Raw genomic sequence first — 13,205 nt, forward strand, 5'->3', positions numbered from 1 at the left:
TTACATTACTTATTAACCCATCATATCAAATCGAATTGTATTTGTCACATGGTTCGTAAACAACAGGTGTGGACTAACAGTGAAATGCTTTCTTACGGGCCCTTCCCAACAATGCAGAGTGAAAGAAAATAGAGATATCATAGAAACGTAAGACACGTAATAACAAAAGTAATGCACAATGGGTAACGATAACTTGCCTATACAAGGGGTACCAGAACCGAGTTGATGTGCAGGGGTACGAGCTAATTGAGGTAGGTATGTACATAGAACTAGGAATAAAGTGACAGATGTTCAACAGTAGCATGAGTAAAACAACGTTTGTGCAAAAAGGATCAATGCAGATAGTTAAATAGTTAACCAAATGGCTACCCGGACTAACTATTTAGAAGGCTTATGGCTTGGGGATAGTAGCTGTTCAGGGTCCTGTTGGTTCCAGACTTGGTGCATCGATATCGCTTGCTGTGCGTTAGCAGACAGAACAGTCTATGACTTGGGTGGCTGGAGTCAAACAATTTTTAGGGCCTTCCTCTGACACCGCCTGGTATAGAGGTCCTGGATGGCAGGGAGCTCGGCCCCAGTGATGTACTGGGCCGTACGCACTACCCTCTGTAGCACCTTGCCAAGCAGTTGCCATACCAAGCAGTGATGCAGCCAGTCAAGATGCTCTCAATGGGGCAGCAGAATAACTTTTTGAGGATCTGTGGGCCCAAGCAAAATCTTTTCAGCCTCCTGAGGGGGAAGAGGCATTGTTGTGCCCTCTTCATGACTGTGTTGGTGTGTGTTGAACATAATAGATCCTTCGTGATGTGCACACCGAGGAACTTAAGCTCGACCCACTCCACTACAGACCCGTCGATGTGAATGGGGGCGTGCTCGGCCCTCCTTTCCCTAAAGTCCACAATCAGCTGCTTTGTCTTGGGAGGTCTCTGACCTCCGAAAAGGCTATCTCATCATCGTCGGTGATCAGGCCTACCACCGTTGTGTCGTCAGCAAACTTAATGATGGTATTGAAGTTGTGCGTGGCCACATAGTCGTGGGTGAACAGGGAGTACATGCATATCTCTGTGTAAGACATTTAAAATATAAATACATTAATAGAGCCTGTGCAATGTGCATACCAGATCAAAATGTCCATCACAATCTCCAAGGCCTTATATCAATAGATTATTTTGAGAGTTTAACTAGTCTGCTGTGACCCAATGCCTGAGACAATTACATTTAATGAATCAAAGTAGACATGCAGGTGCTGACCTCTACTGGGTAGCAAGTGAAATACAACAGAGCAGGACAAGAAGAGAGACAAAAACATTATTTCCATCTGTATGTGAATCTCTTGCAAGCTCTTATTCTCAACATCATCACTTTACACTACCGGAGATTATTTTTATGTAAAGCTGTATCAATAACAAAACCATTACTTCCTTAACCGTTATATAGCTTAAGAGGAATAGGAATGATGGGCCAAATAATGGTCCAATAGATACAACATTTTATTTTACTGCCCTCTGTTGAAGGATAAGTAATGGGCACTGCAAAGGGAAGTCGTTTCTCCAAACGTCATTTGTGACGACTATTATGACTGCTATAATAGCTCAGGGATTGTGCATTGAGATGCATCAACTCCAAGCAATAAGGACATATGGTGAACATGTGTAAATTAAAACAATGAAATAGTGGCAACAGAAGGTCCCATTGATATTTAGAATGAGGAAGGTAATAATTTAATATAGATAACTGGTATAGTATCACCATACGAATTAACTTATCACTTACTTACCTATATTATAATAGGCCAGGGTGGAAGATGCACTCTGAGGATGGCAGGGCTGATGAGTTTAATGGTTTGCATCCATCCATCCATCCATCGATGGTAAATTGACATGCAGCAGCTCAAGGCGGCTGCGGGGCATTGGTCTTTGGACTGACACAGGCCTAATCTTGACATTGGGAACAAGAGGAAATATTAGAATAAGGCTGGTGCTGTTCAGAATCACAGACAAGCAAAGTTGCAGATGATGGAGACCACAATTATCAGTAATGTTCCCTTACTAAAGGATTTCCAGTTTAATTTGAACATATACAGTATTGACACTTTCTAACTCAATAAATTTGAAGGTGTCAGTGTGTCAAGGTATTATGAGATTTGACAAATCAAGCCTGGGAGTTGTTTGGAAGTTAATTCAGACATGGCTCCATTTAGAAATTGACTTTGGCAGATCAAAGATGGAGTCACAGATTCTGATTGGTTCATCTGACAACCTAGTCCCATGTGATTTCCCCTTGATGCATAAAATAGCTGTTCATACAGGTTGTAATATGGTTTCCACTGCCTTCATTTCATTGTTTTATTAACTGAAACTCTCTCACATACATACCTTAGCCAAATACATTTAAACTCAGTTTTTCACAATTCCTGACATTTAATCCTAGTATAAAGTCCCCGTCTTAGGTCTTTAAAATTGCTAACTTGGATCAAACGTTTCAGGTAGCCTTCCACAAGCTTCCCACAATAACTTTGGCCCATTCCTCCTGACAGAGCTGGTGTAACTGAGTCAGGTTTGTAGGCCTCCTTGCTCGCACATGCTTTTTAAGTTCTGCCAACAAATGTTCTATAGGATTGAGGTCAGGGCTTTGTGATGGCCACTCCAATACCTTGACTTTTTTGTCGTTAAGCAATTTTGCGACAACTTTGGAAGTATGCTTGGGATCATTTTCCATTTGGAAGACCCATTTGCGACCAAGCTTTAACTTCCTGACTGATGTCTTGAGATGTTGCTTCAATATATCCACATCATTTTCCTTGCCTCATCTATTTTGTAAAGTGCACCAGTCCCTCCTGCAGCAAAGCACAACATGATGCTGCCGCCCCCGTGCTTCACGGTTGAGATGGTGATCTTCAGCTTGCAAGCTTCTCACTTTTTCCTCCAAACATAACGATGGTCATTATGGCCAAACAGTTGTATTTTTGTTTCATCAGACCAGAAGACATTTCTCCAAAAAGTACGATATTTGCCCCCATGTGCAGTTGCAAACTGTAGTCTGGCTTTTTTTTAATGGCGGTTTTGGAGCAATAGCTTCTTCCTTGCTGAGCGGCCTTTCAGGTTATGTCAATATAGGACTTGTTTTACTGTGGATATAGATACTTTTGTACCTCCAGCATCTTCACAAGGTCCTTTGCTGTTGTTCTGAGATTGATTTGCACTTTTCGCACCAAAGTACGTTAATCTCTAGGTGACAGAACGCGTCTCCTTCCTGAGCGGTATGACGGCTGCGTGATCCCATGGTGTTTATACTTCGTACTATTGTCTGTACAGATGAACGTGGTACCTTCTGCTCTCAAGGATTAACCAGATTTGTGGAGGTAAATAAAATAAATAAATAAACAAATAAAAAAGTGTTTGTGTTAAAAAGCCTCATATAATATGGTAAAAAGGATTTGCGGAAACGTTCAATTTTGGACCTGGGTAAAATAAATGTATGCCATTGCACTGCGATGCTCCTGGCAGGTAGGCCTACTGTGGAGGGGGTGGCTAGTGTCGGCCTCTACAGTATACTCTGCTGTTTTTTTGTTGTTGCCTGCTGTGCAGAATTTACACAATGAAGGTGGGCAACCATGATGCCTATTTCTTGGTCTACTACACAGTAGCCTTTACACTAGGATGGACTGGAGTGTCTATGTATGCATCCACAATTTGTGTTCTACACATAGCCCAAACCTATCTCTAGGTATCTATAGGTATACAAAGCCAAATTCTGTCTTATTTCTTTAAGCACTTCGCGTTCATTTCAGCCAACATTCTTCTCCCCTGGAAGCCATGTTAAGGGGGCGTTTCATTCTATTTTCCCCTGGAATTATTTTTTTCACTTTGCAGCATCAGTAGTAGCGTTGAGCCAGCCTCCTATGAATGTACGGTGGTTGTGGCTGTAGTTTTTTTTTAGGAACAGGATACGCATAAGGACAGCGAAGAAAAAAAAACATAGCAATTCCTCGGGGGATTTGTGAAAGGGAAACTCAGGTCTGCATTTATTCGTGTAAAGGACGACAAACAGGTACAAATTTCACGCTCACGCATATCCGGCTTATTTCGTTTTGTGGCGAGCTGCGTCTCCGAAAGAATTTCTTTCCATGTCTGATGAGATTACACATCCAATGCAATGAAAACAAAATGGGGGTTGCGCTGTAGCATGTGAGCAACATAATTACAAGAAAGGTTACGGCCCGATGTACCAGACCTTTCTATTTGAGAACAGCCGCGTATTTATAGTGGACAGGCGACCAACTGAAGCGAGGCCCTTGATTAGATAGGTGTGCATAATGTTTTTTCAATACGCGTACCCTATCCGAAAAATACACGTAGGCCTACCAGCATGTGAATTTTTATTCCTGCAGAATAGAGCGTCTATGTATACACATGTATTTAATTTGTCCTATATTCATGGCGATTTGTACATTGTCTTGTTATGTCGGTTAGGATCTAATTTTAAACGTCACATTTTACGACAAATATGAATTAAATTACATACGTCGAGTATTGTAGGTTACAGTAGGTGTCACGATCTTTTCCCTGTTCTTGTATTTTGCCCTTGCATGGGAGAAATCGAGGATACAAAACGCATTCAAAATGTACTGCATTCAATGCAATAGGGCATAGCTATCCGAAATAATATATCGGGTCTCAGATTGCAAATGGAATTTCTAAATCTGGGACTCTACTGTAGGCCACCGCGGACCTCTTCTGTACTAGTATTATTTAGTTTGTTTACAACCTCTGGCAAAGTAACCTTCCCATCTTGAAAATCAAACTAATAACGTTACTCATGCACAACTTTACAATTCCTCTGAACAATGCTTCGTATTTGGCAATTTATTAGAATTCTTAAAAGTCCCAATGCAGCCGTTTTTATCTCAATATCAATTAATTTCTGGGTAACAGTTAAGTACTATAGTGTGATTGTTTTCAATTAAAATGTTTTTTTTTTTTTTTTTAAACCTTAGCAAAGAGCAATTTTTCAAGCAAGAATTTTGCTAGGAAGGTCTGGGAGTGAGAGGGGACGGGAAAACTGAAAATCAGCTCGTTATTGGCAGAGAGGTTTGGAACTCTTTCTTATTGGTCTTAACTAATTTGCCGGGTAGTGATGTCACCATGGAAGGCCAAAACTCCCCCCTCCCATGGTCTTTTCAAACAGCTCTTGCATTATCCTTTTCACAGTATTATTCAACCTCAGTGTAGAAATATATCAACCACAGAAAATCACGTTTTTGACTGCACTGGGCTTTTAAATGTTGTAGGGCTTTTATTCCTTAATCATTTGGAATAATATGCTAATCTAGTTTTATTCTGTCTCTGTTCTTATCAACTTTGCAAAGTCAAGGTATAGGTATTTTCTTGCCTACACGAGGACAATATGATGCCCCTGATAGGCCTCTTCTATACATCTCAATCTTTATTCTTCAAGTGTTTATGCATGTTTTATCAGTTTAAAGAATGATAAGTCATATAGCCTATTATATAGACACGTTGGTTTACTTTTCACACCCAGACTTCATACCTTGATTCTGCTACCTGTGCACACCTGTCAAACACACCTGCCTCTAGTCATTCTGCTCCCACCACAAACCCTTACCATTCAATGCATAGAAGCTTCAAAATGGCACAATTATAGGCTTCTGCAGGAGTAAATCAGTGGAGGCTGGTGGGAGTAGCTATAGGAGGATGGGCTCATTGTAATGGCTGGAATGGAATAAAAGGAACAGAGTCAAACGTCTTCCATTTGTTTGATACTGTTCCATTAATTTCCTTTCAGCCATTACGGTGAACCTGTCCTGCTATAGCTCTTCCCACCAGCCCCCACTGGAGTAAATGTGGTCTTTACTAAATTCCTTTGGGCAAGTGGACATAATAAAAACAATTTTGCACAATAGGGTCTAGTGTATTTCAATTGGTTCATTGTTGCACGTATAGAACAAATAACCAATTGAATGTAGTTGCAATCTCCACCCTGAACACTAACCATGGTGATATGACTGCTGTCCTCCCCAGGTAGACATAGCTGAGGCAAGATGTCAGCCCGAGGAGGAAAGAAGAAGACCACCAAACTGTCCCGCTCCGCCAGAGCAGGAGTCATCTTTCCTGTGGGGAGGATGATGAGGTATCTACGCACAGGGACGCACAAGTACCGCATCGGCATGGGGGCACCCGTCTACATGGCAGCCGTCATAGAGTACCTGGCAGGTTGGTATCTCGCCCGAGTGAAAACACACACACCAATGTCAAGACAGTGTCGTCATGTGTCAGCAAACACAACAACCAATGTTCCTAAATTCACTTGTGTATTAATTACAGGATTATGTAAAATATGAAAATGTATATTTTATTGGTAAACGGTGGCAGAAAATTTTTCAAATGACAATTTCTTGTTTAGCTGAGATTTTGGAGTTGGCAGGGAATGCAGCAAGGGACAACAAAAAAGGCAGAATAACTCCTCGGCACATTAAACTGGCTGTCGCCAATGACGAGGAGCTCAACCAGGTACAGTATTATTCCCCTTGAAACGGACCTTTCAAAAATATCCTATAATGAACTCAGCAGAGTACATTTTTCATGTTGTTCCACTCCACTTGCACAATTGTTCCACCATATTATATTACAGTAGATTAGTGCCCAATAGGGATCCATAAAACTAATGATGAAGATAGTCCCTTTGTCTAAGTGTTCAGGAAGGTGCAGTTGACGCCAAATGGCATCTGTATCAGGTAGGATTTCATCAGGCATGAACTGCCACCGCTTTGTGGTTAACCTCGAATGAAAAAACGGTTTTGTTGAGGCCCCAAATCCTGACAACACTTAACTGGCATAAGAGGTTAGATGCTCAATACACTCAAAAATATTTAATGTTTTTTTTTAGACAGTGGGGACATTGCACCTGTATTCAAATAAGTGGGGATGAAATAATTACACTTAGACAATGAGCTTTATCATTTTAGCAGGATTTTTACCACTTGCCTAGTATTTCTCAGAGGGAAGAAATTGACCAATGAGACGGAATAGTCAACTGATTCACCTGTTCTGTGGCCTCTCAGCTCCTCAGAGGGGTGACCATATCAAACGGAGGGGTTCTGCCTCGCATCCACCCTGAGCTGCTGTCCAAGAAGAGGGGCAGCCGAGTGAAAGTGGACACTCAGGTGACTGTGCCAGAGAAGAGGGCGGAACGCGTCAAGAGCATCAAGAAACCTACCACCAAAAAAGGCAAAGGCAAACCAGGTCGCAAGCAGAGGGTAAGTACACATGAATGGGCTTCGTCAATGACAGCAAACATCTCTATATTTGTCCATGTGTTTGTTATAGTGCTATAAGAAGCATGAGTGTGTTCTGTTTTTCATTGATTCTATTAAAAGAAAAACACGGAAAACGACAAAGAGGCTGTTGTCGCTAACTCAACAGTGGAAGATGGGCCAGGGGATGGCTTCACCATCCTCTCAGCAAAAAGCCTGTTCCTTGGACAAAAGGTATCATTAAATGTAGGCTCATGTCAGCAATGACATGCCATTCTATTACACCTTTTATAAAGATACCTCAGTCATACACCTTGGAAATAAGTGACACGAGTCAAGTTTCTAAGTGATTTTGTTATAACTTCAACTCTACATCCCCTAAAACAGCTTTCACTAACAGAGAGTGAAATTAGCAAAATTGGAACCATCAAGGTGGAGGGAATCATCAACCCCACAAATGCAGAGATGGACCTCAAAGAGGGAGTGGGTGAGAAAGCCAGACCTGCTGGTATTTTCTTCTTAGACGTGTGAAAGGCCCACGGCCCATTATAATTATCCCTCTTACCTGTTGTGTGCTCGTCTGCAGGCAGTGCCCTGGAGAAGGCAGGGGGGCGAGACTTCTTGGAGGCAGTGAAAGAACTGCGGAAAGCACAGGGACCTTTGGAGGTAGCATCAGGTATGGAGATCTGGAAACTAGAGTAAAATCTGCTGAATGAGAGGTTTGAGAAGTTTAGCATGCAATGGTAATGAAATTATGTTATTACCAAATGTGTTTCTCCAAAGAACCACATTCAGCATGCACATAATAAGCATCATTGACACATGATAGTCTCGCCCTCGCTCACCTGTCTAGCCTCAAGTACACTGTCAATGCGTATATTTAAACCTACAAAGAAAGAGGGAAACATCAGTGTGTGTTTCCGTGTCTTCGTCCTGTAGTTGCGGTGAGCCAGGCCAGTGGGATGCCAGCTCGTTTTGTCATCCACTGTAACATCCCTCAATGGGGCTCAGAGAAGTGTGAGGACCAGCTGGAGAAGACTGTCAAGGCCTGCCTCTCTGCTGCAGAGGAGAAGAAACTCAAGTCTGTTGCCTTCCCCTCACTTCCTGCTGGCCGGTGAGACTACTCAACTACAGCTTTAAATCTATACTAGTAACAATAAAAAAAACACTGATACGACTAAAATACCTTTTAGTCTTAGTCACAATTGAATAATTTCCTCCTTCGTTATCAGTCGACTAAAACTCTGAACAATTTGTCTAGTTTTAGTCAGACATTTGTCGCATATTAGTCAGTGAATTTAATAATTAGTGTACATGTGTACATTGAGATAGTCTTGTCCAACTAGACCTACTATCCCTTCATATAGCTGGCACATTGTTATTGTGGCAGATTGTAACCAATGCCAGCAATGATTTACCACAGGCTACAAAGCCTTGGCTACATGTTAAACAATTTAGGCATTCAGCTTTTATCTTCCCTTCATAACCTTGGGGTGGGGGTAAATAACAGTGATTCCGTAAAAAATGGAAGAATCGGAGCTTTCCACAACAATGGCAGAAATATTACTGTACTACTAATATTCAGCAAATAGTATGAGAGAGTAAAGAAAAAAAGTATACTTTAGGTTACTTACAATCGAAGTGTCCTTGCTGCCAGTTAAAAAGATTGATGAGTGACTGAAGTGACCACCTGGGAGCTGTGTGGGAGAGCCGGGCAGATCAGCTCAATCAGACCGTGCTTAAAAAACGTTAATTCTGCCAATGAGAGGATTGCATTAAATATTCTGCAAAGGCATGCATGCTTATGATTGGGCGTGGAATTCTCGTCAACTAAAATTAAAACTCAGTAGTTGCGGTTATGGTACTTTTCATGGCATCTCATCAGGAAAAATTGGTTGTTGACATTTTTTGTCAACTAAATTAACATAGCTCAACATTCTGAACCAGGGCTCTAAATCTTTCCTTGATTCCTTCTCAAAATGCATTGAAGAAGGTCAAAGGGGGGGGGGGGGACCTTGAACCTATCTCCTCCAATCAAGGAGATACGGTGTGAGGAATTGTAGAAAGTCAAATTGAGATTGAGCCCACATCTGTGAATCTCTCCTGGTTGTAGGAATGGATTCCCAAAGCAAACAGCCGCCCAGCTGATCCTCAAGGCCATCTCCAACCATTTTGTCTCTGCGACGACCTCCTCCCTGAAAAACATTTACTTTGTACTGTTTGACAGCGAGAGCATCGGAATATACCTTCAGGAAATGGCCAAGCTGGATGCCAAGTGAAGCTGAGCTGAAGAGATGCTTGATTTGAGGTGTTTTTTTTAACGGTTGCAGTTGTATTTCAGATGGATCTTTGTTTTTTGCAGCTGATATAGTGTGATCAAAGGTGCTGTAAGTAGGCGTTTTTGACATTGGATAGCCCTCGGAAGGCGAAAAAAAAAAATATGTTTGTGAGTGAAGTACTGTACGCATTTATGTTACACTGTCTTCCTTTTACAGGATTGCATTCTTTCTTTTTAGACTAGACTCAATAATCCCATGGCTTGTCATTCTTATCCCATATTTACTGATATTGTTTTCACATTCCATGTACAAAGACAATTTTGACGGTTGTTTTTTCTGCTAGAATCCCTCTGTAGTTTCTGATACAGTTAGTTTACTAAGAAAAGTGTTTCTCATTCTGCTTTGAAATAAAAATCCAGATGTTTTACACCACAGATCCAGTTCTGATTTGATTGATGCATCATTTACCAACACCCATGAATAGCACAGCAACCCAGTTTCATTACATTATATTTATTACATTGTAAAAAGTACATGACCTTTTATTTATATATACACATGTAATTTCCTGTTCACTCAAGAATTAGCGCCTGGTATACCTAACAATGCAGTACAACAAATGAACAGCTTCCAAAACGACTTAACAACCCTGTGAAAGAGGGGCTCCACTTCATTGTATTGTATAGTGTTGGTGCACAGACAGACCAATGCGTTTCTAATTTCTCTGACATAAGGCGGTGGATTAGGAGAGTAATATAACCTGACCTGAAAGCAGTTGCTCCCAACTGTGCTTCAACAAGAGTATTCACTCCCCAACAGCCCATTCCTAGCGGAATAAATAAGATTACAATTTTAGACTGATAAGGGCAACGGCCGAGAAATAAACTGCACTGAAGGTTACGCAAATCACAAGGTTGGGCATTCAAAATAGTCACCGCAGGGATAATACTACAAAGCAGCATCAACGAGTTAGCCAGCTAACTTTAATAAACAACCAGATATAACTTCATTTTCTGTTTTATTAATTGAATAAACCTATACTAACATATGCATTTTCTGGTTGTTGAGTCAATTAGACAATGCCCTTTTCATGCTAATCTTTAGCATAAAGTTATTTCGGTAAGTTAGCTGTCCAAGTCATTGATCTTGCTTTGTAGTATACCGCTCTGAAATGATGGGGGTGGGGGGGCCACAAAAAATCTTAACTCATCATGAGGCGATGCAGTTGCTTGTAGGTCTGCATAACATCCCGCATTGCGAGCAAAACATTTTAGTGCCCCACGTCTTGACAGTGGTGATCATTTGAGTGAATTTAGTGCAATTCTACATATTTTATCATGGTGTGGAGAAAATGTTGCAGTTTTAAAGCATGTTTGCTGTAATTCTACAGATTTTGCATTTTATAACTCATTTCATGCAATTCTACTCATTTTGCCATGAAGCAGAGAGGAAAAATAGCAGTTTTACAGCTAATTTCCTGCAATTCTACACATTTTGCCATAGGGTGGAGAGAAATGTTTGCAGTTGTTAATATGATATCCGAGTGAGACTAACAAAATCAATGGGGGCCCCCCAGCCTGTAATTTGACCGCGATAACAAGTCTGGATAGCTGGCCGCTAAATTAACTTGGCAATCAAATATTTTAGCTGACATGGGCTAATTGACTATCAGTGGATAGAAAAACAGCTGATGCAGAACCAAATTCTGAAATTGCACCTTGTGTATTCTACTATTCTAACCCACAACAGTAAGTTGAGAACCCAACTGTGGTGGGGGGCTGTGATCCGAGGGCCTTTCAAACAGGAGCCACGGGCCGCCGTCAGTTGCCCATCCCTGTTCTAAGTGGTTGATGCTTTTGAAAACTCTTCTTCTTCCATCATCACATGCAGTGAGGTGTCTGGTTTGGGTATAATTTGACAGAAGATCAAGGCTCTAACTTCAACCTACCAAGATCTGAACTCTTCTGTGATCAATAAATTACTGTACTGCTTACTGTACGGACAGTGACATGCAAAAATACTTTCACTGTGTCAAGTGGGATAAAGTAGTCCCAAATGAAAACTTGCAAAGATGATCCGGACCATTCATCTCATCACTTGAAAATGAAAACTGCATTTTAGATCAGCTTGTCCCAGATTTACTGATGGCTGTCTATGCTCAATCTGCTAGTCAATACTGTACTCATTTAAATAATCTCATTAAGACCTTCCTATAAAACTCCCCTAACCTGACCGATAAAAGCGGACACGCCCAGGCCAGACCAGTCATCACATTCAGAATGTTCTAGGTGCTGTCCTTGTTAGCAATGGCAGCATCTCAAATCCATCTTTCCAAGGCAAACCATGCACACCTCTGTCCCTCTTGGGTATAACAATGTTTAGAGGACTTAAGAATACGTAGTGTCCTTTTAAAACATATTTTTGTTATTTTGGGCATTGTAATCAACTTTTTGCGAACAAGCTTGTGACAACATGTTGGCAAATTTCCCCCTCTTTGGAAATCTCAGGATATCATATAATATAATTATTTTCAAAAACCTCTCAGACAATTTTATAATGGAAATATATAAACTGTATGCTTTATATTACTGTACACGTATATTTCGACCTTCAGATACAAGAGTTATGATATAGCTAGTATTTCACTCTTTTGTTTTAAGACACAGTGCCCTGATACTTTGACTGGAGTAAATTCATCTCTGTACATCCTATTCAGTAAACAACATGCAGCACCTAAAACCATTTAAGTTATTCACTATCATTTATTCCTGGCAGGACCTCTAGATTACTGTTAAGCAGAGGCATACTAACAACGGACTTAACTTTGTAGGTCTCAAGTTGAAACTGAGTCAGTAGGAAAAGTGGGATCGAAGCGAGTCAAATAAGTGCTGTCCTTAACATCCATGCAGCATCGTATATGTATATCATAAATATATCATAAATATGTATTTTCTGATGAATACGTGAATATTGAAGGACAGCAGGCCCCAGGATGTTAGATAAGACCAAAGCTAGATGTGTCTGTGGTTGTTTAGTGTTGTCTGAGAGATGACCATGCATGCCAGGGTCTCTCTGTCAGAGTTGGTCTATCCCCTCCTGTGAAGGGGTGCAGAGCCTAAGGAAAGCTATGTTGTTTAGGGGACAGGTGGGGGACAATGTCCCCCTGTGAGAGTAGGTGGCTCTATTTTACCTCCGGGGTGTCACTAAGGTCGGTGGGCCTGGGGGCAGGGAGCAGGGGGACAGGGGAGCTGGCCTCAATGAGGGCGGGGTTGAGGATGATGGGCAGGGACATGGGGGGCACGCCCCCCACCTGCAGATGGGAGGCCAGGGGCTGCAGGATGAGGGGGGACTGACTCATGTGGGAATGACTCAGGGGTGTAGAGATCTGGGGGGACATCTTCACTGGGGTGGGCATGGGGGGAGTCGACGGGGGCACTGGAGATGATCTGTCAGTTCCTGGAAGAGAAGAGGACATTGATTGATTCATTTATTGTTGGCTATGAAACTGATAATGATCATTGGCTTTGGCCAGATTTCATAAATGACTGGCCATGGTTTTTATTTTATTTGAAATTTTACCCCAATTTCATGGTATCCAATTGTTAGTAGTTGTCTCATCGCTACAACTCCCGTACGGGCTTGGGAGAGACAAA

At 41.5% G+C, this 13,205-nt stretch overlaps 2 protein-coding genes across 13 annotated transcripts in view; one reads left to right on the forward strand and one right to left on the reverse strand.

Moving 5' to 3' along the window:
* Positions 1–3,848: 3,848 nt before the first annotated feature.
* LOC139410812 (core histone macro-H2A.2-like) lies at positions 3,849–9,986 on the forward strand. 2 transcript variants are annotated; one of them, XM_071156355.1, is made up of 10 exons: positions 3,871–4,050; positions 4,997–5,090; positions 6,042–6,233; positions 6,424–6,530; positions 7,082–7,276; positions 7,397–7,507; positions 7,661–7,760; positions 7,860–7,949; positions 8,213–8,387; positions 9,387–9,986. In XM_071156355.1, exons 3-10 carry the CDS (start codon positions 6,062–6,064, stop codon positions 9,550–9,552), a joined length of 1,116 nt encoding a protein of 371 aa, XP_071012456.1. In that variant the 5' UTR covers positions 3,871–4,050; positions 4,997–5,090; positions 6,042–6,061; the 3' UTR covers positions 9,553–9,986. The 2 variants fall into 2 exon arrangements, with proteins under 2 accessions (XP_071012446.1, XP_071012456.1); XM_071156345.1 differs by lacking the exon at positions 4,997–5,090 and having other exon boundaries at positions 3,849–4,050.
* Positions 9,987–10,049: 63 nt separating this feature from the next.
* Positions 10,050–13,205, reverse strand: part of LOC139410765 (Golgi-specific brefeldin A-resistance guanine nucleotide exchange factor 1-like) — a 79,702-nt gene continuing 76,546 nt past the window's right edge. For all 11 annotated transcript variants that reach the window (XM_071156316.1, XM_071156289.1, XM_071156325.1 and 8 more), the window contains one exon: positions 10,050–13,008. In XM_071156316.1, the coding sequence (XP_071012417.1) occupies positions 12,734–13,008 (275 nt within the window). In that variant the 3' untranslated portion in view covers positions 10,050–12,733. The remainder of the gene's footprint in view (positions 13,009–13,205) is intronic.

The sequence above is a fragment of the Oncorhynchus clarkii genome, chromosome 1 (assembly GCF_045791955.1).
Source record: "Oncorhynchus clarkii lewisi isolate Uvic-CL-2024 chromosome 1, UVic_Ocla_1.0, whole genome shotgun sequence".
In the NCBI taxonomy this organism is placed as follows: Eukaryota; Metazoa; Chordata; class Actinopteri; order Salmoniformes; family Salmonidae; genus Oncorhynchus; species Oncorhynchus clarkii.

Bases quoted from the DNA above. Each gene is read 5' to 3' on its own strand.
- LOC139410812 (XM_071156345.1), top strand. From the start codon at position 6,062: ATGTCAGCCCGAGGAGGAAAGAAGAAGACCACCAAACTGTCCCGCTCC. The intron at 6,531-7,081 runs GTACAGTATTAT...GTGGCCTCTCAG, and splicing joins ATGACGAGGAGCTCAACCAG to CTCCTCAGAGGGGTGACCAT. The intron at 7,277-7,396 runs GTAAGTACACAT...TTCTATTAAAAG, and splicing joins AACCAGGTCGCAAGCAGAGG to AAAAACACGGAAAACGACAA.